The sequence below is a fragment of the Gymnodraco acuticeps genome, unplaced genomic scaffold, assembly GCF_902827175.1.
Source record: "Gymnodraco acuticeps unplaced genomic scaffold, fGymAcu1.1, whole genome shotgun sequence".
Taxonomy (NCBI): Eukaryota; Metazoa; Chordata; class Actinopteri; order Perciformes; family Bathydraconidae; genus Gymnodraco; species Gymnodraco acuticeps.
Window position 1 is genome coordinate 361,723 of NW_022991386.1, and position 25,186 is coordinate 386,908.

General features: G+C 41.1%; 1 protein-coding gene across 1 annotated transcript; it reads left to right on the top strand.

Moving 5' to 3' along the window:
- Positions 1-606: 606 nt before the first annotated feature.
- LOC117563150 (synaptophysin-like) lies at positions 607-24,861 on the top strand. The gene is made up of 7 exons (XM_034241325.1): positions 607-698; positions 2,508-2,573; positions 14,052-14,176; positions 17,039-17,237; positions 17,706-17,897; positions 19,359-19,668; positions 23,375-24,861. Exons 1-6 carry the CDS (start codon positions 681-683, stop codon positions 19,635-19,637), a joined length of 879 nt encoding a protein of 292 aa, XP_034097216.1. The 5' UTR covers positions 607-680; the 3' UTR covers positions 19,638-19,668; positions 23,375-24,861.
- Positions 24,862-25,186: the final 325 nt, after the last annotated feature.

Here is a 25,186-nt window from a genome sequence, read left to right on the forward strand (position 1 = left end):
CAACCAGGAAATGACACCAGTAATGACAAACAGATCAGAATGCTGCGTGGGGTCTGGGTGCCGTGTTGGCGGGACGTTCAAATCAAATCAAGTTTTATTTATATAGCACATTTATAAACGATTTTTGGTCGAGCCAAAGTGCTGTACATATAATAAAAATAGCCTACAGTAGAGACACTACACAGCAAATACAACAACACAGATTGTTCAGAATATCAGTATGAGAAAAACGACACCCTCTGTCCTTAGACCCTCTGTCCTTAGACCCTCTGTCCTTAGACCCACACATCGTACAAGGAAAAACTTCCAGAGAAAACCCACAGTTTAAGACACTGATCTAACCCCTCCCAAAACACACACACACACACACACACACACACACACACACACACACACACACACACACACACACACACACCTCTCTGCATTAATAAGCCTCGGGGCAACCTCTCATTGCCCTTAGAATAAAGCTGCTTTCTCATTGGCTCTCATTTACTCCACGTCTGATGCTTCCTCTGACGTCACTACGCTTCACACGTCCTCGCCCAATTCGTGACGCAGTCTGCTCTTCCTCCTGGGTGTCTGCCTCCCCGCCATCACCCCCCCTCCCTGGCTGTTCCGGAGAGACGCCTCCCTCCCTCCGCCCCTCTGATCCTCTTATCAGCGAGTAAGCGGCCAAGATGGATGTTGTAAACCAGGTAAGGCTTTGCGGGGGGGAAATCATATATTTCATTACTGTTTTTTCTCTGTAGATGATTCTCATTCATTTCGCATTATTGTCCTCCACCCTGCGCTATAAGTAGGATGTTTTTTTGGCCAAAGATGCGCCGACCTTTACCGTTTTTCAGCGCAGAGCTCTCGATGAGTCGGAATTGTGATTTATGCATGTATGTCTGCACGACGGTGTCATTTATCCTCCTGTTAATCTGCAGATATAATAGATTAGCCTGTTCTCAGTAACACCACCACAAAAAAAATGTGTAGGATGTGCAGAGATTTCTGCAGCAATGACATTTCGCTTTTAGAGGATGTGGCCTCCACCGGGATTCATCCTGCTAATTGATTTAGGCTGTCTCGATGAGCATGCTGCTGCTTGGATAACAAACATGATTGATTTCTAAGGCAGACCATTATGTCGGTGTGTGTGTGTGTGTGTGTGTGTGTGTGTGTGTGTGTGTGTGTGTGTGTGTGTGTGTGTGTGTGTGTGTGTGTGTGTGTGCGCATGTGTGCGCGTGTGGGCTCGCATAGCCGCAGTATAGGCCGCACGACATAAGAGAAGCTCTGTGACAAAGAGGGGCTTCAGTGTGAGCGGAGAGGGGAGATGAAACATACATTTTGTGAGGATGCGTCATCTGTTCAATATGGATGCTGAAAGATGATGGAGAGTATAGAGAAACCATCATCACTGCTGCGGCCATTTATTGATACACACACACACACACACACACACACACACACACACACACACACACACACACACACACACACACACACACACGCCGCCTTCGTATTCTTCCTCCTCTTCTCCTTGTTTGCGGTGTCGCATCACCTGCGCAAAAATACATCCTCCTGTTTGTGGCAGATAACGCGAGAGCTGCAGGTAAAATGATATTTTTAAAAAAAAGGAGAAGGCTGCTGTGAAGTGTGCATCGTGAGAGCACCGAGAAAACAGGTTAATCAGCTTTAGTGTAACGGTAATGCTGCCAGGAGCTCACACACACACACACACACACACACACACACACACACACACACACACACAGACAGACAGACAGACAGACAGACAGACAGACAGACAGACAGACAGACAGAGCAGTGTCATAGAGGGGGACAGGGGCAACAATGCCCAATATGTAAATATATACACACATTTCTATACAACTTAATGCAACTATCCATGTCCTTTAAAAAGCCTCATATAGTATTTTTTTAATACATAATTGTGTGTACTATATGTACATTTTTATTTAGTGTTTTTGCTTTCTTTTTTTCCAAAGTCTTAAATTTGTGTCATTTTTAAATTAAATGTTATATATATTTTTATTTTCTTTAGATTAAGTTTGTGTTAATATGTTTTATTACATTTTTTATTAATTTGATGGATATTTCACTCCTGCACATTTTTTCTTTAATTAATTTTATTACATTTTTAAATATATTTCTTATTTTAACTACAAAATGGAGTCACAAAACCCAATTTCCCCGGTATAAATAAAATATTTCCTGTTTCTGATTCAAAGCATTTAAGCGTAAGCAATTTATGCACTAATTACAATTTGTTGTGCCCCTTCAAAGTTATGGCCAAATGTTAGTCTTTTATTGTTTCCTTGATGCTTGGACTCACATATTTGCGTTGTACCACGCAGCCTCAGGGCGTTATGAGTGTGAGGTAATTAGGTTCCTGATTTTAATCATCAACTTCACACAGAGAGAGAGAGCGAGAGGCAGCTGTGTGAAAAAGTTAAAATACATTTTAACTAACGGCTGTTTTGTGTGTGTTTTGGCAGCTGGTGGCCCAAGGGCAGTTCACTATACTCAAACAACCGCTGGGATTTATCAAAGTTCTACAATGGGTAAGTGCACTTCTTATTACTCCGTACATTCTACATTATAATAACAACGTAATCACAGAATAGGAAAATGTGTTTGTTGAATCTTTGTATTGAAATGCTCACACACACAATCCAACAGGAAACACATAGTTATCATAAATTATTGGATTCATTTCTTACATTTTTGCATTTAAGACCAAAGTGGTTGAATTTGACGCCTTTTTCAATTGAGAACCAAGCATGTCATATCTGTATTTCCTTTTGTATTTATTAGTCATGTTATTGTTTTGTTCTTATCTTACCAGGGTGTTATACTTTGATATGGCTTGTGTGCCATTTTGGGTTTGACCTTAGAGAAATGTATATGGAGAGTGAATGAATGAATGTATGATCTGATCTAGCTTTTTGAACACAAATATGGTTCTAATAACGGTCCAAATTGAAGTAAAATTGCATACTTTTTACAGAGAAAATGTACATTTTTGCAAGTATTGCATATCAAATATATGCATCTAGATCTTCCTCAGTGAAAACATGCTGATATATATATTTTTTAGTGAATAGTTTATGGCATGGTGGTTGAAAAGGGGTGAAGATGACTCAATCTGAAAATGCCACCAAGCTCTCTGGATTCATATGGAAACACACACACACACACACACACACACACACACACACACACACACACACACACACACACACACACACACACACAAACACACCCCCAAACACACACACACAAACACACACACAAACACACACAAACACACACACAAACACACACAAACACACACACACACAAACACACCCCCAAACACACAAACACACACACACACTAACACACACAAACACACACATTCAAACACACACAAACACACACACACACACACAGGCACACACATGCAAACACACACAAACACACACACACATACCATGTATACATCACTTCAGGGGACATTACATTGACTTACATGCATTTCCTGGAGACTTATCCTAACCTTAACCCTAACCCTAACCCTAACCCTAACCCTAACCCTAACCCTAACCCTAACCCTAACCCTAAACCTAATCCTAACCCTAAACCTAACCAAGTCTTCACCCTAAAATTAATGATTCCCCTTATGGGGACCTCCAATTTGTCCCCATAAGGGAGGCGAGTCCCCACACATGACTGTGTAAACAGATTTAGGTCCCCACAAGTATAGTAATGCTAGGCCATACATACACACACACACACACACACACACACACACACACACACACACACACACACACACACACACACACACACACACACACAGGAGGAGAGAGGAGCCTCCCTCCAGTGTTGTATTATGTTTTAAATGAATAATGACATGTTATACAAAAATATATCAGAAATTGAATTGATATTTATATCATTAGGGTTTTCATTATCCAAGGCTCATGAGCTCATGCCTGCCATTTTACTTTTCAGCTTTTTGTACACAGATAGACTTTCTCTGGGGAAACCCTCTGCTAAAAACGTGCCCTTAGTTCTCCACATACTTCGGGAAGCATTGTAAGTTATGTTCCTGGGGAGAGACCCTCACACCCATCACAATATGTGCATCTTAGTCTCACACAAACTTCAGCAACACAACCCAATGTTCATCCATGTGTGGTCCTAATAACAGAACCCCTCTCAAACCACCACAGGGGGGATGTCAGCTGGACTCTGTGCTGTTTGCAGTAAATAACCTTGCCTTTACTGACCGCTTGGTGACCTTCTGTCCCTCAGAGGTCATACAGCTGCAGGGATTACTGATGGAGGCGACTCCTGCACTCAGGGTTTAACGTGTCAGTTACTTTCAGCAGACCAGCAGCAGCTCCACCTCACAACGACTCTCCTGAGTGAAGTCCTGCTCTGAATGCTGAGTAGTGTCCTGAGGACAGGAAGCTCAGCAGGACATGTTGGAGGGTGTTAGAGGGGGGGAACCTCCTCCTCCTCCTCCTCCTCCTCCTCCTCCTCCTCCTCCTCCTCCTCCTCCTCCTCCTCCTCCTCCTCCTGAGAATACAGCCAGAAAACGATGCATGCAATACATTTTTTTAGCGACGGGAAGCTTCAACAGAATTAGAAAAATGTCCAATTGAGCTCAAATCAGTTCGGCATCTGAAATATATGTTTTTTAATAACACGTTTTGGTGAGATATTTAAAAAAGAAAAGGGGTGTCTTAAGGACATTAAGTAGCTAAGTTCTGCCTATAGTTAGACATATTTAAATGATAATGATCAATTCATCAATTTAGGGTATCAACAATAATGTCATCAGTTTGATTTGTTCCTTTCTGCACCAATCGAAGCGTACGCATGTTTGGACGCAATAGAAAGGCAACAACAGAAACAACAACATGGTTCAGCATGTGGAAGAAATCCCTAAAAACACACTTATCTAATAAATAAATAAGTAAGCGTAGGGCGTGAGCTGGGATGCATTTAAAAATCAATTACGCACTATTTTAGTAATTGATTTATTGTCATGTTTCCATCCAAGAGGAAGCTCCTGTGTCCAGCGTCTCCGATCTGAGGACTGTGTTCCTTTGTCTTAAACTCAAGCTGATTATCTTCGGTGTTTTGTTCTGCTGGCGCACGTTGTGGTGCCTGAACGTGGGCTGCAACCGGGAGGGGGATTTATTTGTACATATTATAGCAAAGGATCCATCAATTAAAACAACGTTATTATACCCTATTGTCAAATCAAGTCTGAACAGTTCAGTATCTCCAATTGCAACATCAAAAAGGACCAAATATTTAGGATACGAAAACAAGGAAACGTGCAATAAATAGAGCATAACATGACAATCAGATGAATGTCTATATGTGTTAGTTCTAGTTGTGTGTTGATTGAACAGAGTATGTAACGGCATTTTCAGATGAGCAGGATATGTTCCCACAGATATCCTCACCTCACACACAGCTAGTGAGGGCCTCTACATTTTGTCTTTGCTTTCATAATGTTAAACCCAGATGTGTTTTTATGGTCTTGTTCAGATTATGTTAACAGCTGACGGTTTGCATTATCAACATATAGAGCCAGATCATTTCTATTCATCATTTGAGTCATTTTTTCCAGCAAAAACACCCATTATTCTCTTTTTCTTGCTCCTCGGATGTGAGGATCTGATGCTTTCCGTTGTCATATATAATTCTTCACTAACTATCGTTGGGTTTTTGACTTGTGTTCTAACAAAACAAGCTATGTGGGGAAGTCACCTTGAGCTTTTTTTAGTTATTTTCTGACATTAAATCTACCTTTTGATCTGAAAAGTGAAGCCCATTCCTTGAACTTGTATTGTTTCCAATGGCCAGCAGGGGGCGACCCGCGCGGTTGATTGCATGGAAGTCTATGAGGAAATAGGCCTACTTCTCACTTGATTTATTACCTCAGAATACATTTCCCTGGTGGGTTTATGGTCTCAAACTCTAGTTGCAAGTCTTCTTCAGTACACCATGATGTTTGATGAGTGAATTATGGTTCAATTTGGAGTAAAAATAGACCATTAAAGCAGTGTGTGCTATAGGGCGTGGCTACGGTGAGGTCGCTAACACTTTGTTGTCTATGTTTGGTGTTTTCCTCTTGGCATCTCAAGTGTGTGTTCACTTGTAATAGATCATATAAATGTCTTAGTTAACTTTCAGTTGTACTTCGATAGCCAAAATGTAAAAAACTAATGCTTGACGTCATAATGAATGCTCCTGTATGGTCTGTGCATTTTATAGACAAAATAATATATAGATTAAGTAAATAATTGGAAAATGAGATGATTTAGCAGCCCTAATTATTCAAGACTCGAGGTGTCATGTGCAAAATAGCTACAGTATAGTTGTTGGCAAGAAACATCGTAAGTCCCGAGCTCCTCAACAAGATGCATAATACAATATACTTAAGACGTAAATACATTAAAAAGTGTAATAAATGAGCGCACATGACCTTATCGTGCAGGTCAAATGGAGGAATAAGTACACGAAAAGAATTAGATAAATCTGAATGACAATAAAATCCTTCATATTCTAAAATGATGAACTTAAAACATGTAATACTTACATGCAATGATATAAAGAAGACATTTTGGACGGAGAAATGAAAAGGAAATAGAGTAGGAGTAGCACATGGGTCCCATATCTGTTAGCTACACCCTTAACCAGTAGCATTTGACATATTGGTGCAAGTAAAAGGCAAGGTTAAACATTGTATTCATGCACATAATGAGATAAACTGAATTACAAGTTAGAATGAATCCTATACATGGATATAAACATTACATTCCTGCATGCAAAGTAATGAAGAATACATTTTGGGAGGTTAAAGGAATTTGGACCCTATAACTGTTAGCTGAAGCCCTGGTTGGCGTACAATGCAGGAGTAAACAGGGATATGTAAACTAAATGCACGTACAGTCGAATGAGATTTAAAAAATGTGAAATGTAATACCGTACAGTAGAATAAATCCTGACCTGTATATAGTAATAAAGTATACAGATTTAGACTTAATCAGGGTTCAAGGTTAGTTTATTTGTACAGCACATTTTAAGATACAGAGGCCATTCAAAGTGCTTCACATAGGCATTTAACACATAGTAATTCAAACTAAACAAACACAAAGTAATAACATTTTGGGAGGGTAGATTAGTAGGAATTTGAGTACGAGTGATCCCTTCCTGCAAATGGACCCCATAACTGTTAGCTAAAGCAATATGTGCACGTAGCACTACAGTCAAATGAGATTTCTGAAAATGTGAAATTAAATAACGTACAGTAGAATGTGTAGGCTGCAGCTCCACCACAGAGGCACGATGAGTGTGCTGCATGACTCTGAAGTCCTTCCCGGAGGCAGAGTGAGTGTGCAGCCCCTCGTCCAATCAGGAGGCTCGCTCCGGAGGCCGTGAATCATCTGCTGCCGTCAGACGGGAGGGGGAGCTGCTCCCTCTCTCTCTGGATTAATAATGGAAACACACACACACACACACACACACACACACGCACACACACACACATACACACACAGGCCCTCCTCGGTACCGCAAGTAAATACCGCTAGTAAATTGTCAAGGGGGGGGTGCTAGTGACTTATCCGACCGGCCCACATGCACACGCACGCACACACACACACACACACACACACACACACACACACACACGGGAGGAGAGGAGCCTCCCTCCATTACAGGCTGCAAGAGGAGATGCTTCAGTGTAGTGTGAATAACCGTTAATGCAGGCAGTATGCGCCGGAGAGAGATCAGTGTAGATTAGTGTCATTCAAAACAAATCACAATCAAGGAATTGGGTTTCGTGACAGTTGCTAAGGAGCGAAAAATAAATATATATATTTGCTTTGATTCATGAATTATTAAAGATGTTAAAGTAAGAATGTGCAATACAAATAAAACATGTATTCTAACAAGTTATAGTAAGATCTGTATAAACATCTATCTTCATCTAAGAAGAACACATTTAATAGAATACAAATAAGAATATTTAAATAAGAAATTCAAGTAAAAATGTGCAGTAAGGATATAAAATAAAATATAAGAAGATAAGTTCAAATGTGTACTTCAACATTTAGGCAAAGATTCCTCACATTTCAGACTTAATCAGTTTTATCATACTCGTGAAATGCACGAGGTGGAGCGTGCATGTGACTGGTGTGTGTGTGTGTGTGTGTGTGTGTGTGTGTGTGTGTGTGTGTGTGTGTGTGTGTGTGTGTGTGTGTGTGTGTGTGACTGGTGTGTGTGTGTGTGTGTGTGTGTGTGTGTGTGTGTGTGTGTGTGTGTGTGTGTGTGTGTGACTGGTGTGTGTGTGTGTGTGTGTCTCTGTGGACGTGAGTGAGAACATGGGGGTGGAGCCTCTCTGATGTGAGATGAAGATGAGGATTTGTTGGTTCTGTCGAAGCTCCGGGGTGTTTTCTGCTCAGACGCTCGTGTTTGTTTCTGCAGGCGCGCAGCTTGTGTTGATTCTTTGTTCTCTTGGCTTCATGTCGGCACACTCGCAGGCGCTAAACCCGATGATGCATTCATGTTGTGTAAGAACCAGTCAATCTTAATAAGATAGTCAAACTTGAGAAATTGCTGAATTTCATCGCAGAATATTCACTTAAGCAATTACAGATACATGTATTAATATGCTTGCTGCACATACATCACTATAGGCTGTGGATGCAGATTGACTTCATGAGCAGAACCGTGATGTATGAGAAAATAATCCTTTACAAATCAATAATCCATACCTACAAATCTCACTGGTTCATAGGGGGGAACAGAAGGTACACACTGTGTGTATCACAAGCCAGACATGCAGAATAAAGTGCTCCACCACAAGGGAAACGAACATGAACATGAACATGAAAAACAGGGGAAAGAATTCATGGAAAATACAATGTTTTATGTAAAAATAGGATTAAAATAGGATTTGAAAAAATGTATATATTTTAAAAATAGATATAATAAAATGGAAAACATAATTAAAGAAGAAATAAAATGTCTATTCTGTTTTGCAGCATATCAAGGGACCCTGAAGCAGCATCATTAAAACGTCTCGATGCATCATCCTCTACTTTCATTTCATACATCAGTAGTGGACACCCACCCACACACACACACACACACACACACACACACACACACACACACACACACACACACACACACACACACACACACACACACACACACACACGCGCACGCACACACACACACACTCGGATATTGTGTCTCCATGTGAAAACCGTCCTCTGCCTCCTCGCTGTGTGACGCTGCCAGCACTGTTTCCATGGCACCCAACACTCTGCGTGCCACCATTTATTTTCTCTCCTTCCTCCCCCATCACTCCTCCATCCCTCCTCCCTCACTCCTTCATTCCTCCCCCCTATCACTCCTCCTTCCTCTCATCTGTCAATGTAAAGTAACTCTAAATGGACATACACCTGAACATCAGCAGGAGAGGACTCTTTAAAGTAGAGACACTACATACTGATATACACCTGAACATCAGCAGGAGAGGACTCTTTAAAGTAGAGACACTACATACTGATATACACCTGAACATCAGCAAGAGAGGACTCTTTAAAGTAGAGACACTACATACTGATATACACCTGAACATCAGCAGGAGAGGACTCTTTAAAGTAGAGACACTACATACTGATATACACCTGAACATCAGCAGGAGAGGACTCTTTAAAGTAGAGACACTACATACTGATATACACCTGAACATCAGCAAGAGAGGACTCTTTAAAGTAGATACACTACATACTGATATACACCTGAACATCAGCAGGAGAGGACTCTTTAAAGTAGAGACACTACATACTGATATACACCTGAACATTAGCAGGAGAGGACTCTTTAAAGTAGAGACCCTACATACTGATATACACCTGAACATCAGCAGGAGAGGACTCTTTAAAGTAGAGACACTACATATTGATATACACCTGAACATCAGCAGGAGAGGACTCTTTAAAGTAGAGACACTACATACTGATATACACCTGAACATCAGCAGGAGAGGACTCTTTAAAGTAGAGACACTACATACTGATATACACCTGAACATCAGCAAGAGAGGACTCTTTAAAGTAGAGACACTACATACTGATATACACCTGAACATCAGCAGGAGAGGACTCTTTAAAGTAGAGACACTACATACTGATATACACCTGAACATCAGCAGGAGAGGACTCTTTAAAGTAGAGACACTACATACTGATATACACCTGAACATCAGCAGGAGAGGACTCTTTAAAGTAGAGACACTACATACTGATATACACCTGAACATCAGCAGGAGAGGACTCTTTAAAGTAGAGACACTACATACTGATATACACCTGAACATCAGCAGGAGAGGACTCTTTAAAGTAGAGACACTACATACTGACATACACCTGAACATCAGCAGGAGAGGACTCTTTAAAGTAGAGACACTACATACTGATATACACCTGAACATCAGCAGGAGAGGACTCTTTAAAGTAGAGACACTACATACTGATATATACCTGAACATCAGCAGGAGAGGACTCTTTAAAGTAGAGACACTAAATACTGATATACACCTGAACATCAGCAGGAGAGGACTCTTTAAAGTAGAGACACTACATACTGATATACACCTGAACATCAGCAGGAGAGGACTCTTTAAAGTAGAGACACTACATACTGATATACACCTGAACATCAGCAGGAGAGGACTCTTTAAAGTAGAGACACTACATACTGATATACACCTGAACATCAGCAGGAGAGGACTCTTTAAAGTAGAGACACTACATACTGATATACACCTGAACATCAGCAGGAGAGGACTCTTTAAAGTAGAGACACTACATACTGATATACACCTGAACATCAGCAAGAGAGGACTCTTTAAAGTAGAGACACTAAATACTGATATACACCTGAACATCAGCAGGAGAGGACTCTTTAAAGTAGAGACACTACATACTGATATACACCTGGACATCAGCAGGAGAGGACTCTTTAAAGTAGAGACACTAAATACTGATATGAAACCTTAAAACCTTAATATTGATCCCTCTCATGAAATCCTAAGCTCTAAATGTCTCAGAGGAATAATACATAGTATCTAGGGGCTCTAAGAAACCTTTGAGTCTAAAGGAAAAAGAAAAACAGCCGCTGTAGTGCCATAACACATTGAGACTAATCAGAAAAAGATGGATTGCATGATTTATTTTAGGATAAAATGTGCACTGTGTGAAGGATTGTGCCGACTCTGCAGTTGTGAAACGCTGCTGCAGGTATTCGTTGCACAGCTGCCTCTGCTGGTGCTGCATCACAGCCTGGTATTGTGTCTGAGAGTTTTAAAGGGAAAGTTTAAAACACAACTCACATGTGCATTAAGAGCGACACTTCCTGGGTTTCAGTGTGCAATTAGACAAATGTCATGAAGCTTTAATATTTCTAAGATTTGCACGAGAACATAGCTCCAACATTGTGATAATTATGTAGAGATGGTTCTGTTTTTGGGTTTTATGGTAACTAAGAAACCCGATGACAGATGGCAATGTTCTCTTAGCTATAAGTGTATAATGCATTCTGTTATCTATCAGTAGTCAGCAGTAATGCTGCCACCTTCATCACATCTACAGACATTTGCATTGCTTATTAAAACCTGTTGATTAGTTATCTGCCAACAAGGAGGTGTTGGGAGAGGACACGAGAATTAAAAAGGTGAATAGGGTAAAATAAAAATGTACTTATAGATATCACCATGACACTTTCCAGGTTGTGCTGACAGAATATTGTTTTGCATTACAAGTTTTCTGAATGTTTAATAATGTTCTTTTCTAAAATGTCTAGCACAGAAATGTGAACGTTGGAGAAAGCCATGAAAATTCTTGATTCTTTTTTATTATTAGAGTAAAAGTATTTTTACAGAGGAGATGTCTTTGTGTCACTTCATAAATAAAAAATACTGCCATTAAAACACATCTTCTGCATGTTTTAGTGATAAAGTAGGTAATAATGAGTGAACCTGAATGAACCTGTTAAAGAAGAAATATAGCCTGCAGTGTTTTGCGTTATGAAAATAAAATCCTGCAGGAAAAGAAGACGAAGAGTAAAGCGATGACAATGAGCCTTGGTGTGTAAATCCAACAACGAGCCTCTGAGAGATTACTGTAAATAGTTTAGTGTTTTTGAGCCTGAAGCAGGTATACTGCAAGCTGTGCCTGTGTGTGTGTGTGTGTGTGTGTGTGTGTGTGTGTGTGTGTGTGTGTGTGTGTGTGTGTGTGTGTGTGTGTGTGTGTGTGTGTGTGTGTGTGTGTGCGTGTGTGTGTGTGTTGTGACTGGATGTCTTGTGTACTCGGTGGCAGATGGTGGACCACCTCCGTCAGATTAATAGCTGGATTTTCCCTCCAATCGGATCTGCCTGAAGCCCAGGGGGGAGCGGTAAAAATAGTCTGACATGTCTAATCTGCTGTGTGTGTGTGTGTGTGTGTGTGTGTGTGTGTGTGTGTGTGTGTGTGTGTGTGTGTGTGTGTGTGTGTGTGTGTGTGTGTGTGTGTGTGTGTGTGGCCTAGCATTACTATACTTGTGGGGACCTAAATCTGTTTACACAGTCATGTAAAGGACGGGTGGCGCAGTGGTCTGTGCATCCGATCAAGGGGGAGTACTGGAGTGCTGGGGAACTCCAGTTCGAAACCCGCTCCTGCGTCAGGTCGTTGTGTCCTTGGGCAAGACACTTCACCCGGATTTGCTCTTGTGGGTATTGTCCACAGTACATGTATAATACCAATGTGTACTTGTAAAAGCGCCTCGATGACCTCGAGGTGTGAAGATGGACGGTGTGGCGCAGTGCGCTGTGCAATGATCATCAGATCAAGGGGTGAAACCCGCGTCTGTAAAGCCGGTGTGTCCTTGGGCAAGACACTTCACCTGAACTTGCTCCTGTGGGTATTGTCCACAGTATCTGACCATTGCATGTATGATATATGTGTAATGTGTGTATATGTAAAGCGCTTTGAGTCATTGAAAAAGCGCTATAATAAATGTAAGGAATTATTATTATTATGTGTGGGGACTCGCCTCCCTTATGGGGACAAAATGGAGGTCCCCATGAGGGGAATAATTCATTTTAGGGTGAAGACTTGGTTAGGGTAAGGGTTAGGGTTAGGCATGTGTTGGTTATGGTTAAGGTTAGGATAAGACTCCAGGAAACGCATGTAAGTCAATGTAATGTCCCCTGAAGTGATGTATACATGGTGTGTGTGTGTGTGTGTGAGTTTATCCCCACACACTGTCTGTTTATGCTGTATACTTCAAAGGTGGAATGTAACTACAGTACATTTATTCAAGTACTGTTATCATTATAAATACGATGTAAACATTTAGGAAATTCATAAATAATGATATTTAATTCAGAATTCACCCAGCAAACATTTCAATAATATATAATCGAAATACTTCTTCCATCACTGCGTTTACATAACAGCGAGAGGTAGTAACAGAGCCTGAATTGAGTAACACACAAACACTAGGAAACATCCACAGAAAACACAAGTGTGGGTGTAACCATGGCAACAAGCATTGATATGCGCTGTGATTGGTCGATCAGTCTGCAGCCGTCACCTGTTTACGTCTCTGCAGCTCTGTGTAGTTTACATGGTTACAGTATACAAACAAAACTGGATTTGTAATACTATTCAGTTCATTCATAAAAATGTAAAACTACATACATTAATTACTACATACAATAAAATACATTCATAGTAATTTTATTGATTTATTTCAGCATTATTATACTGTTGTTATTGTTATTGTCTGTTGTAATGCAGTATAGGTACGAATATTTTATATATTGTTGTTTGGAGCTATTTTTTTCCCCCCAATTTTAAAAATGATTTATCTAAGGTACATAGTTTTCATACTCCAGCCATGAAGGAAAATGTGATTTAAAATGTGTGTTTCCTTTGATTCTCACTGAGTTTTTGTCTCCTCCATTTTGTCTCCTGCAGATCTTTGCCATCTTTGCCTTCTCGACATGCGGCAGCTACTCCGGCATGTTCAAGATGAGCGTGGAGTGTAAAAACCGGTCGGAGAGCGACCTCGGGATAGAAGTAGAATTTGAATATCCGTTCAGGTACGTCTCAAAACTCAATTGTATCCCTTTTTAAAAATCAACTTCTCACAAACTTCAAATCCACATTCAAGCAAAACAATTCGTGATGAATAGTTAATGCCAAATATGTTACAGCAAGGTCTAATGTGATAGAGGATTTTTCTTTATTCTGGTATATAAAAAGCCTCTTGAATATTGCAATACGTGTAGATCGTTGGATAGATACATTAAACATTAAATAATCACCTTTGCAAAAAGTAAGCATATAAAAGGTATATGTGATAATAGGAAGGTCATTTTACACTTCTATTTTTTAACTAATATAAAATAAATACATCTAATGTGATAGTGAATTTCAGAGGTGCTAGGAGGTTTCCAGTCTTTATGCTAAGCTATCGTCCCCTGGCTGTCTCCAACCACATTGTACACAAACTTATATAATCAATGAAATCTTTAAAAATGTACCTGCATTTCATTCATAATCCTTATTACGATATCAGCCAACACTCCTTTCTACTTCTTTAAGGTCTTTAAGGTCATGCTACTATTTACATGCCCCCCCCCTCATATCACACATAGCGCACACAAACATAGCGCACGCACACACACACACACACACACACACACACACACACACACACACACACACACACACACACACACACACACACACATACACACACACACACACACACACACACACACACACACACACACACACACACACACACACACCACGTCACTTCAGGGGACATTACATTGACTTACATGCATTTCCTGGAGACTTATCCTAACCCTAAACCTAACCAAGTCTTCACCCTAAAATTAATGATTCCCCTCATGGGGACCTCCAATTTGTCCCCATAAGGGAGGCGAGTCCCCACACGTGACTGTGTAAACAGATTTAGGTCCCCACAAGTATAGTAATGCTAGGCCACACAAACACACACACACACACACACACACACACACACACACACACACACACACACACACACACACACACACACACACACACACACACACCAGAGTTCCCGTTAGAATATTTTTTCGCCGGTCAACATGTCCGTTAAAGTTTAAATCTTCCGGACAAAATGAGAAAAGTGCCGGTCAAAGGTCTTCTTTGTTATTTATTGTGCTTTAAAACAAATTGATATGATTCGATATTAAACAAACTAATTATAGTAGATTAACTACATTATTCAAAAGTGAACAGTAATTTATAATAACACGGGAATAATAAACGGAGCGCTCTCCCTCTCCTGACAGCCCGTCAGTATCATGCAGCTCGCGGATCCAGTAATGAGTGACCCGACAGTAAAACTAAACATATCTATAACTAGTTACGGTAGTTTGAGAGGTCATTAAAATAGCTACGTGTGATATTCTAACCTGAAGTGTGTGTTTTGTTCGCTCACCACTGCATGTGATCATGCAGAGCTGCGTGTCGACTCGTCAGCAGCAGCTGATCTCTCTCTCCCGTCAGATTAGACTTCACTCGCGTTTATGTCCATATCGATCAGATCTAGCTAGTTCTAGCTAATGATATGACTACCTGCTTATGAAAAGACACCTACACAATAAGTGTCGCTATGCAACCGGGTGAGGCCGCAAAGTATAGCGCAGCATTATGCATTTGTTTACATGCCCACCGGAACCCCGAGGCATTACCAACAGATCAACGCACAATCAACCCATACAGGATATCTCTTTCTCCACATTACGTGTTAGACACAGGTTAGACATTAGAATTGACTATTCTTGTCTGTCACATACTCTTTTGTCTGTCACATAAATGGCGCAAGTTGCGCAACTGATGTGGTATTGCGCTAAACGGAAATTATTTTTGAACGGACACTTTGACCGGAGAGATTTAGATTTGCCGGTCTTCAGCATATTTTACCGGTCGTAGTCCGGTAATTACCGGCTAACGGGAACTCTGACACACACACACACACACACACACATACACACTGTATTTGTTTTTGTTTTTTCTCTCCACCTCCATCCATCTATCCATCTTCTCCCGCTTATCCGTGGTCGGGTCTCGGGGTAGCAGTTCCAGCAGAGAGCCCCACACTTTCCTTTCCCTGGCGACATCAACCAGCTCTGACTGGGGGATCCCAAGGCGCTCCCAGGCCAGCGAAGAGATATAGTCCCTCCACCTGGTCCTAGGTCTACCCCTTGGTCTCTTCCCAGCTGGACGTGCCTGGAACACCTCCCAGGTGGCATCCTAACTAGGTGCCCGAACCACCTCAACTGGCTCCTTTCGAAGGAGGAGCGGTTTAACTCCGAGTCCCTCCCTGATGACCGAACTTCTCACCTTATCCCTAAGGGAGACACCAGCCACCCTGCGGAGAAAACCCATCTCGGCCGCTTGTATCCGCGATCTCGTTCTTTCGGTCATGACCCATCCTTCATGACCATAGGTGAGGGTAGGAACGAAAATGGCCCGGTAGACAGAGAACTTTGCCTCCTGGCTCAGCTCCCTTTTCGTCACAACGGTGCGGTAAAGCGACTACAGTACAGCTCCCGCTGCTCCGATTCTCCGGCCCATCTCACGCTCCATTGTTCCCTCACTCGAGAACAAGACCCCGAGATACTTGAACTCCTTCACTTGGGGTAAGGACTCATTCCCTACTTGGAGTGGACAGTCCATCGGTTTCCTGCTGAGAACCATGGCCTTAGATTTGTCTCCATGCGTATTTTGTAACTTGTTATTTGTCTTTACTTGTACGTTCACCTTACTGTCTTCTGTGTATCTGTGAAACTGTACTTGTATGCACTTGTCTTGTAAAAAAAATAAAAGAATGTACCTACATCTGAGACCTGTATTTCCATTGTTGTCTCTCTCTTATCTTCTGTCTTTGTCTCTGTCCCCAGGCTCCACCAGGTGTACTTCGACGCCCCCACCTGCAAGGGAGAGAACCCCGAGCGCCTCTTCCTGGTCGGGGACTACTCTTCCTCCGCCGAGTTCTTCGTCACCATCGGTGTCTTCTCCTTCCTCTACGCCATGGCCTCCCTCTCTGTGTACTGCTTCCTCCTGGAGAAGTACCGCGAAAACTGCAAGGGGCCCCAGATTGTGAGTCCCTTTACTCCTTAAGATACAGATTCCTTTTGCATTACCTAAAAAGGTTAGAAAACTGTCAAAAGAACTATGATTTCACGGGAAGACTAGGGGTAGAGGAATGTGAGAATTTGGCTAAGGATATTGTCATTGTCGCTTACTACTTTTAAATCCAGGCCGTAGACTTTCTTTTTGTCACTGCTTTTAATTGAACTATTCACATCTCACACTGCACTGTAACTTTTATTCATGTATCTGCATTATTCATGTTTTATTATCTTTGCCTTTTAATGTTTCTAATGTGTTTTATGCTCTCAATGTCTTTCATTTTTGTAAAGCACTTTGAATTGCCTTTTGTTGAAAAGTGCTATATAAATAAACGTGCCTTGCCTTGCCTCAGTACTTGTATTTCAGTAAATGATCCTAATACTTCTTCCACCTGTGGTAGTTGTTAACGTTATATTCTCTCTCGATGTCTCGCAGGACTTCGTGGTGTCGGCAGTGTTTGCCTTCATGTGGCTGGTCTCCTCATGTGCTTGGGCTAAAGGTTTGTCGGATGTGAAAACAGCCACGGATCCGGAGCGGGTCGTCACGCTCATCGCCGCCTGCGAGGAACCAGAGAACCGCTGCCGTGAAGTCAACGACCCCAAAGTGTCCGGCCTCAACACCTCTGTGGTACGTCACCGCTAAACAAAACTATATAAAGCTGTAAGAATTAGTCCGAAAAATCTTTAAATTACTCCTTTTAGAACTTCCTGTTCCCTCGTCTAGAAAATCAATGGTTAGCCTGAAATAAGGTCAGTGGTTAACACAAGCTGAAGAGATTTTAACGTTTTGTCCAGTTGTTCCTTAACACTTACTGTTCCCTCGTCTAAAAGCCCTTCGGATTATTGAAGAATATAAACTGTGTCAAACAGTCACATTTTGTTCAGCAGGATAATCTCCACATATTAACCCCACTTCATGATTTGTGAAATAAAGAGCTAACGTTAGGCTATAAAGGAACTACACAGTCACATGACTTCACGTCACCACCGCTAAGCTAAAGGCAGCTAATTTTGGGCTATAAAGGAACTACAGCACGGTCACATGGCTTCACGTCACCACCGCTAAGCTAAAGGTGGCTAATGTTGGGCTATAAAGGAACTACAGCACGGTCACATGACTTCACGTCACCACCGCTAAGCTAAAGGCGGCTAATGTTGGGCTATAAAGGAACTACAGCACGGTCACATGACTTTACTTCACCACCGCTAAGCTAAAGGTGGCTAATGTTGGGCTATAAAGGAACTACAGCACGGTCATATGACTTTACGTCACCACCGCTAAGCTAAAGGCGGCTAATGTTGTGCGTGCTGAAGTTTAGTCGTCTCATTTAGACACTTATTAGCAACCGCCATTTTTAAAGTCACCAGTGGGGCAGTAGTTTATGTCGTAGAACATACAGACCCTATTCCATGATAACAACCAAGAACCCATTGACTTTGAGAAGAGGAAACGCAAGGTGCTATAAAGCTCACTCATTTCTGTGTTTCAGACTCTTTCCTACACCCCTCTTTTGTCAATACTTCTATAAATCCTTTGAGTCTTTAATCTGGAGACCTGAGACACTAAATCTCACGTGTCCAAACCCCTCCTCTTTTCAGCTTGTGTTAAACGCAGACCTTATTTCAGGCATCTTACCTAAAATCCAAAAAGTGCTAAAATGGTCGCTAATTTCCGCTTTTAAGACTCATTCCTGCACCACTCTATTGTGAATACGACTATAGAATCTTTTAATCATGAATCAAAAATCAAAAATCTAATCAAAATGTATTATAGCCCCAAATCACAAGAAATGCCTCAAAGGGCTGAACTGTACAAAGCAAACAAAAGCAAAGACAAACGTCATAGCATAACAATTATAAAAATATTATACAATATTAGTATTGCCATGGGATATAATAATGTGACTGAAGTGATGGTAATGATGAGCCGAAACAAGGTGATGGAAGCTAGTTGACAAGGAAGACAGATGCGAAGAGATGGGTTTTGAGTTTGCTTTTAAAGGAGTCAACGGAAATAGCTTCGCGGATCTTGAGACCTGAAACACTAAATCTCACATTTCCAAACCTCCCTCTCTTTCCCTTCCCCCAGGCTTTCGGCTTCATCAACCTGATCCTGTGGATAGGAAACCTGTGGTTCGTGTTCAAGGAGACCGGCTGGATGGCCGCTTTCGGCGGAACATACGTCCCGTCTCAGGAGAAGCAGCCCGCCCCTGACTCCTTCGCCCAGGAAGGCTACGCCCAGCAGGACCCCTACGCCGGCTCCCAGGGAGGGTACCAGCCCGAGTACGGCCAGCAGGGGTATAACGAGGAGGGGGGGTACAGCCAGGGCTATGAGCAGCAGCCCACCTCCTTCTCCAATCAGATGTGAGACCGTCCCACCAAACCTCAGCTGCAGGATGGTGAGTGTAAACATGAATAATCTCAAACTTACAGACATGCTAAAAGACACCTATTATGCAAAATCCACTTCTTCATGTCTCTTCTACATCAACATGTGTCCCCTCTTCTCCATGTCTCTTCTACATCAACATGTGTCCCCTCTTCTTCATGTCTCTTCTACATCAACATGTGTCCCCTCTTCTCCATGTCTCTTCTACATCAACATGTGTCCCCTCTTCTTCATGTCTCTTCTACATCAACATGTGTCCCCTCTTCTTCATGTCTCTTCTACATCAACATGTGTCCCCTCTTCTCCATGTCTCTTCTACATCAACATGTGTCCCCTCTTCTCCATGTCTCTTCTACATCAACATGTGTCCCCTCTTCTTCATGTCTCTTCTACATCAACATGTGTCCCCTCTTCTTCATGTCTCTTCTACATCAACATGTGTCCCCTCTTCTTCATGTCTCCTCTACATCAACATGTGTCCCCTCTTCTTCATGTCTCTTCTACATCAACATGTGTCCCCTCTTCTCCATGTCTCTTCTACATCAACATGTGTCCCCTCTTCTTCATGTCTCTTCTACATCAACATGTGTCCCCCTCTTCTCCATGTCTCTTCTACATCAACATGTGTCCCCTCTTCTTCATGTCTCTTCTACATCAACATGTGTCCCCTCTTCTTCATGTCTCTTCTACATCAACATGTGTCCCCTCTCCTTCATGTCTCTTCTACATCAACATGTGTCCCCTCTTCTTCATGTCTCTTCTACATCAACATGTGTCCCCTCTTCTTCATGTCTCTTCTACATCAACATGTGTCCCCTCTCGTTCATGTCTCTTCTACATCAACATGTGTCCCCTCTTCTTCATGTCTCTTCTACATCAACATGTGTCCCCTCTTCTTCATGTCTCTTCTACATCAACATGTGTCCCCTCTTCTTCATGTCTCTTCTACATCAACATGTGTCCCCTCTTCTTCATGTCTCTTCTACATCAACATGTGTCCCCTCTTCTTCATGTCTCTTCTACATCAACATGTGTCCCCTCTTCTTCATGTCTCTTCTACATCAACACGTGTCCCCTCTTCTTCATGTCTCTTCTACATCAACATGTGTCCCCTCTTCTTCATGTCTCTTCTACATCAACATGTGTCCCCTCTTCTTCATGTCTCTTCTACATCAACATGTGTCCCCTCTTCTTCATGTCTCTTCTACATCAACATGTGTCCCCTCTTCTTCATGTCTCTTCTACATCAACATGTGTCCCCTCTTCTTCATGTCTCTTCTTCATCAACATGTGTCCCCTCTTCTTCATGTCTCCTCTACATCAACATGTGTCCCCTCTTCTTCATGTCTCTTCTACATCAACATGTGTCCCCTCTTCTTCATGTCTCTTCTTCATCAACATGTGTCCCCTCTTCTTCATGTCTCTTCTACATCAACATGTGTCCCCTCTTCTTCATGTCTCTTCTACATCAACATGTGTCCCCTCTTCTTCATGTCTCTTCTACATCAACATGTGTCCCCTCTTCTTCATGTCTCTTCTACATCAACATGTGTCCTCTCTTCTTCATGTCTCTTCTACATCAACATGTGTCCCCTCTTCTTCATGTCTCTTCTACATCAACATGTGTCCCCTCTTCTTCATGTCTCTTCTACATCAACATGTGTCCCCTCTGTGGAAAGAGACTCTGAAAGTTTCAGGAACAAAGATTCTCTCTCTTTTTGATCCATTTCTATAAAAACCTGTCTGAAAATGAGCTGATCAGATTTTGGCCACTTTATGATGTCATAACGATGTTTTGTCTTGTGTAACCATTAGCCAATCAGCAACCAAGGTAACCCCCCCCCCCCCCCTTATCACCTGAATCTCCTCCTAGAGCAGCATTGTGTTCTTTGTAACCAAATCTCTCTCAGAGGGGCGTGGGGAGGGGCTCCTTATTTTCATCTAAAGTAACAGACAGAATCAGCACTTTGGAAACAGGGCTAAAACAGAGGGGATTATGGGTAATGCTGCAATGATCTGTTTGGTGTTTCAGCCAATCAGAGACATGTTCTGTATATATCTGAGACCTATAATATATGGATGAAACACAGTATAATAGGGGAACTTTAAGTTATGATTACATAGATCACAATAGAGTGGTTCAGGGTGTTGTAAGCTGACAGGAAGTTAGCATCTTCCTATTTTTGTCAATTAAAGTTCTTATGAAAAAGGAAAATTAGCCATGATAATTATAACTCCAGGGTGCTGACTCATTTTTATTATCCATTATATAATAGCAGGTTTAAAAAGAGGCTCATCATGACGTAAACAAATAATAATAATAAAACAATATGACATTTTAGGAGATTCAGGTGTTAGCTAAATACAGACACTCCTAGAAAGACCATAGGCCAATACAAACAAACAAAAGATGTTTGCATATCTGTATTTCTGTATTCTGTACCACCCCAAAATGGTGGAAAAAGCTATCCATTGACATCAGGACAGCAGAAAGTGTACATATCTACCGCCAAAGACGAAAAACCCACCTGTTTTGCTTGTACCTTGGCCATTAAACCCCCAAAAATATCATGATAGATAATAAAAAATGGCGCACTTAGAGAGTTTAAAACATAATTGGTAGTATGCACTGTCAATTCAAGTTCTCATGAATAAAAGAGGAAAATTAGCCATGATAATGAAAGCTCCAGGGTGCTGACTCGTTTTTATTTTCCATTATATATTAGATGATTTAAAAAGTACGGAGCCCCCTAGGGGACATGGAGAAGAAAAAAGATCTCGCAAAACCCCGTTGCAGTTTGTAGACGGTCCCTAAGCACTCCTCTCCCTCCTCCAGCTGCGGATTGTGACAAATTATTGATGTTTAGCTCGGATGACGGCGCGTATCGAACTGTTCTGATAAAAACGACTCTGTAGCTCGTTGTCTACCTTGCTATGATTGTAAAGTCATGTTGTCTGTATTTTTACAACGTTATGTTCATGAGTTATTTATCCGCGAAATTCGAATCTGTCAATAACTCAGCTCAGAGGAACGTGCATGTCCCCTCGCTCTGAGTGTTCTCTTGAGGTATCTTCACTTATGTGAAACCCTTTATACAGTCTATGTGTGAAACCCGTGCCTATTGCCAAGCACTAATGTTATATCTTTATATTTAAGGCCAAGCTCAAAGTAAAATCGATGAACCACTCCATTGTTGTGGTTTCTGTGTTGCCGTAGCAGCCGAACTGACCAGGAAGTACCAAATGAAAAGTTTTGCGAGATCTCGCAAAGGGGTTTTGCGAGATTTTTTTTTTTCTTCTCCATGTCCCCTAGGGGGCTCCGTAAAAAAGAGGCTCATCATGGTATTACAAAATGAAAGTAAAGAAACTCCTAAAAAGACCTTGGCCAATAAAACAACTAATGTTTTTTTTTCACATGTGTATTTCTGTATTCTGTACCGCCCCAAAATGGTGGAACAAGCTATCCATTGACATCAGGACAGCAGAAAGTGTACATATCTACCGCCAAAGACTGAAAGCCTGTGTTCTGCTTGTACCTTGGCCCCAAAAATATCATAATACATTAAAAAAAATGTGCACTTAGAGAGTTTAGCGTATACATCTGCATTTCTCTTGCTGTTCTGAGTCCGTATCTTTATGGTTATTATTGTCCAATTGATAAAAGCAATACAATCTATATGTAATGTAATCTCTCCCTCTCTTCCTCCCCCCTTCAGGGTGACCTTGTGTTTCTGGAGTGGCTCTGGACCCCCGCCTGCGTTTCCACACTCCTTTGTGTGTCTGTTTGTGTATCTGTGAGTGACAGGCGGAGGGAGGGGGGCACCACGGGAGGGGGGGGGGGTGGTTGTTATAATATGTTGTTTATTCTCGTGATGTATTTAACTGTAGAAGACAACACAGGATTGTCTGTTTGGTTATAACGAGAAAAACTTGAATACAAAAACCAAAACATTGGAACATTTAAAGAGAAATCTTGTATTGGGAAAGACTTACATTTATGGGAGGGGGGGGGGGAATTGTAGTAATATTTAACTTGGGAGAATGTATTTGTCTGTGCTGTGTAAATATCAACATGCTGATATATATGATTATATGTACACAGTTGAATAATGGTGCACTCCATAAAAGTTGTTATACAACAAATGTTGAGCACAGAGTTATTCAATTGCATTTACTTTGGTTCTGTTTAGGAGCTCACATAGTTTAGCCTTTGCCCTTCAAATAATCCCCTTAAATGAATCATAAAACAATCATTAATTCATCTCAGAATATATCAACATCTTCTGCTTTAATCACTGACAGGATTTAAGAAATAAGGGGTGAAGAAAAACCGAATTTAATACAAAAAGTGAGCGGAGTGATTTATGGTAACACAGTGAATAGATGATAGTAGTAGGTTGTTTTATTTTACGTTTTTATATATATTTTTCCATCAAATATCACTATCGAATGACTTATTTAAAAACCTGACATATAAGATCAAAAAGTTGCATAATAATAATAATAATTTAATCTTTGCTGTGCTGCTATAGTGTGCTATCAGTAAGGACTTTGTGAACCGGAGCCGCGAACAACACATTTTTAGCGACGTGTGTGTTTGTTTCTTCGTTTTGGATTTATGTGATCGAGCTGTCGAAGAACCTTCGTCCTGTTTTTTTATCGCCTGTGTGTTTGTTCCGGAAAGTTGTCAGACAGAGTCATGTAGTTTTCTAACCGGTGTTTCTATCACACTGTAATCAGTGGCGTACATACTCACGGATATTTCAGTAAAAACACGTTGTTATTATTGTTATAACGAGGCGGTGTGAACGATATAAAACCTCTCGTGCATCCTCAGCCCTTCTTCATCTCCTCTCTTTCTGAAGGTGAATTTACTGCATGCATCCTTATATCCTAAAAGCATCCGTCAACGTATTCGAGAGGCTTTAAAGCTGCAGGAAAGTGAGAATACACGGTAAAACCCAGGGGTGGAAAAGTGTTTACTTACGTGCAATTTGGAGGTACTTTATACTTCTACTCCACTACATCGAAAAAGGACAATCATCAATTTTTACTTCACTTGATTTATTTGAATGCTTAAGATTGAGATTTTGCATCAAATAACAAGACGCATCTCTAGAGATTAAACCAGTCAAATAACTAGAAGAGGTCAAATAAAAGATTATCGTTAAAACAAAACAATTTTCTTTTATCTGAAATATTACAAAAAGTTAAAAAAGAAAGTCTTGAATAAAAATAATGTTGGTATCAGACCTGTGTTGGACTACAGCAGTTCAACATAATGCAACAATATTAACACCAATAATGTCATATATTTAACAATAATACATCACACGTGAAGGCCATTTCTCTGCAGAATGAGTACTTTTGCTTTTGATATTTGGCTGGTAATACTTCTGTTTTAACTCTAACTGGAATATATGGAGTGTTACCTTCCAATTACATTCAATTTAAAGCTTCAATGGCTTTTAAAATAGGATTTTGCATTAAAAAACGTGGTGCAACAAGGTAATCAATCTAAAAGTGCC

What these genes read in the sequence shown, in the direction of transcription:
- LOC117563150 (XM_034241325.1), top strand. An exon ending in GAATTTGAATATCCGTTCAG is followed by an intron (nt 14,177 to 17,038) that starts GTACGTCTCAAA and finishes CTCTGTCCCCAG; the next exon opens with GCTCCACCAGGTGTACTTCG. An exon ending in CCGGCCTCAACACCTCTGTG is followed by an intron (nt 17,898 to 19,358) that starts GTACGTCACCGC and finishes CCCTTCCCCCAG; the next exon opens with GCTTTCGGCTTCATCAACCT.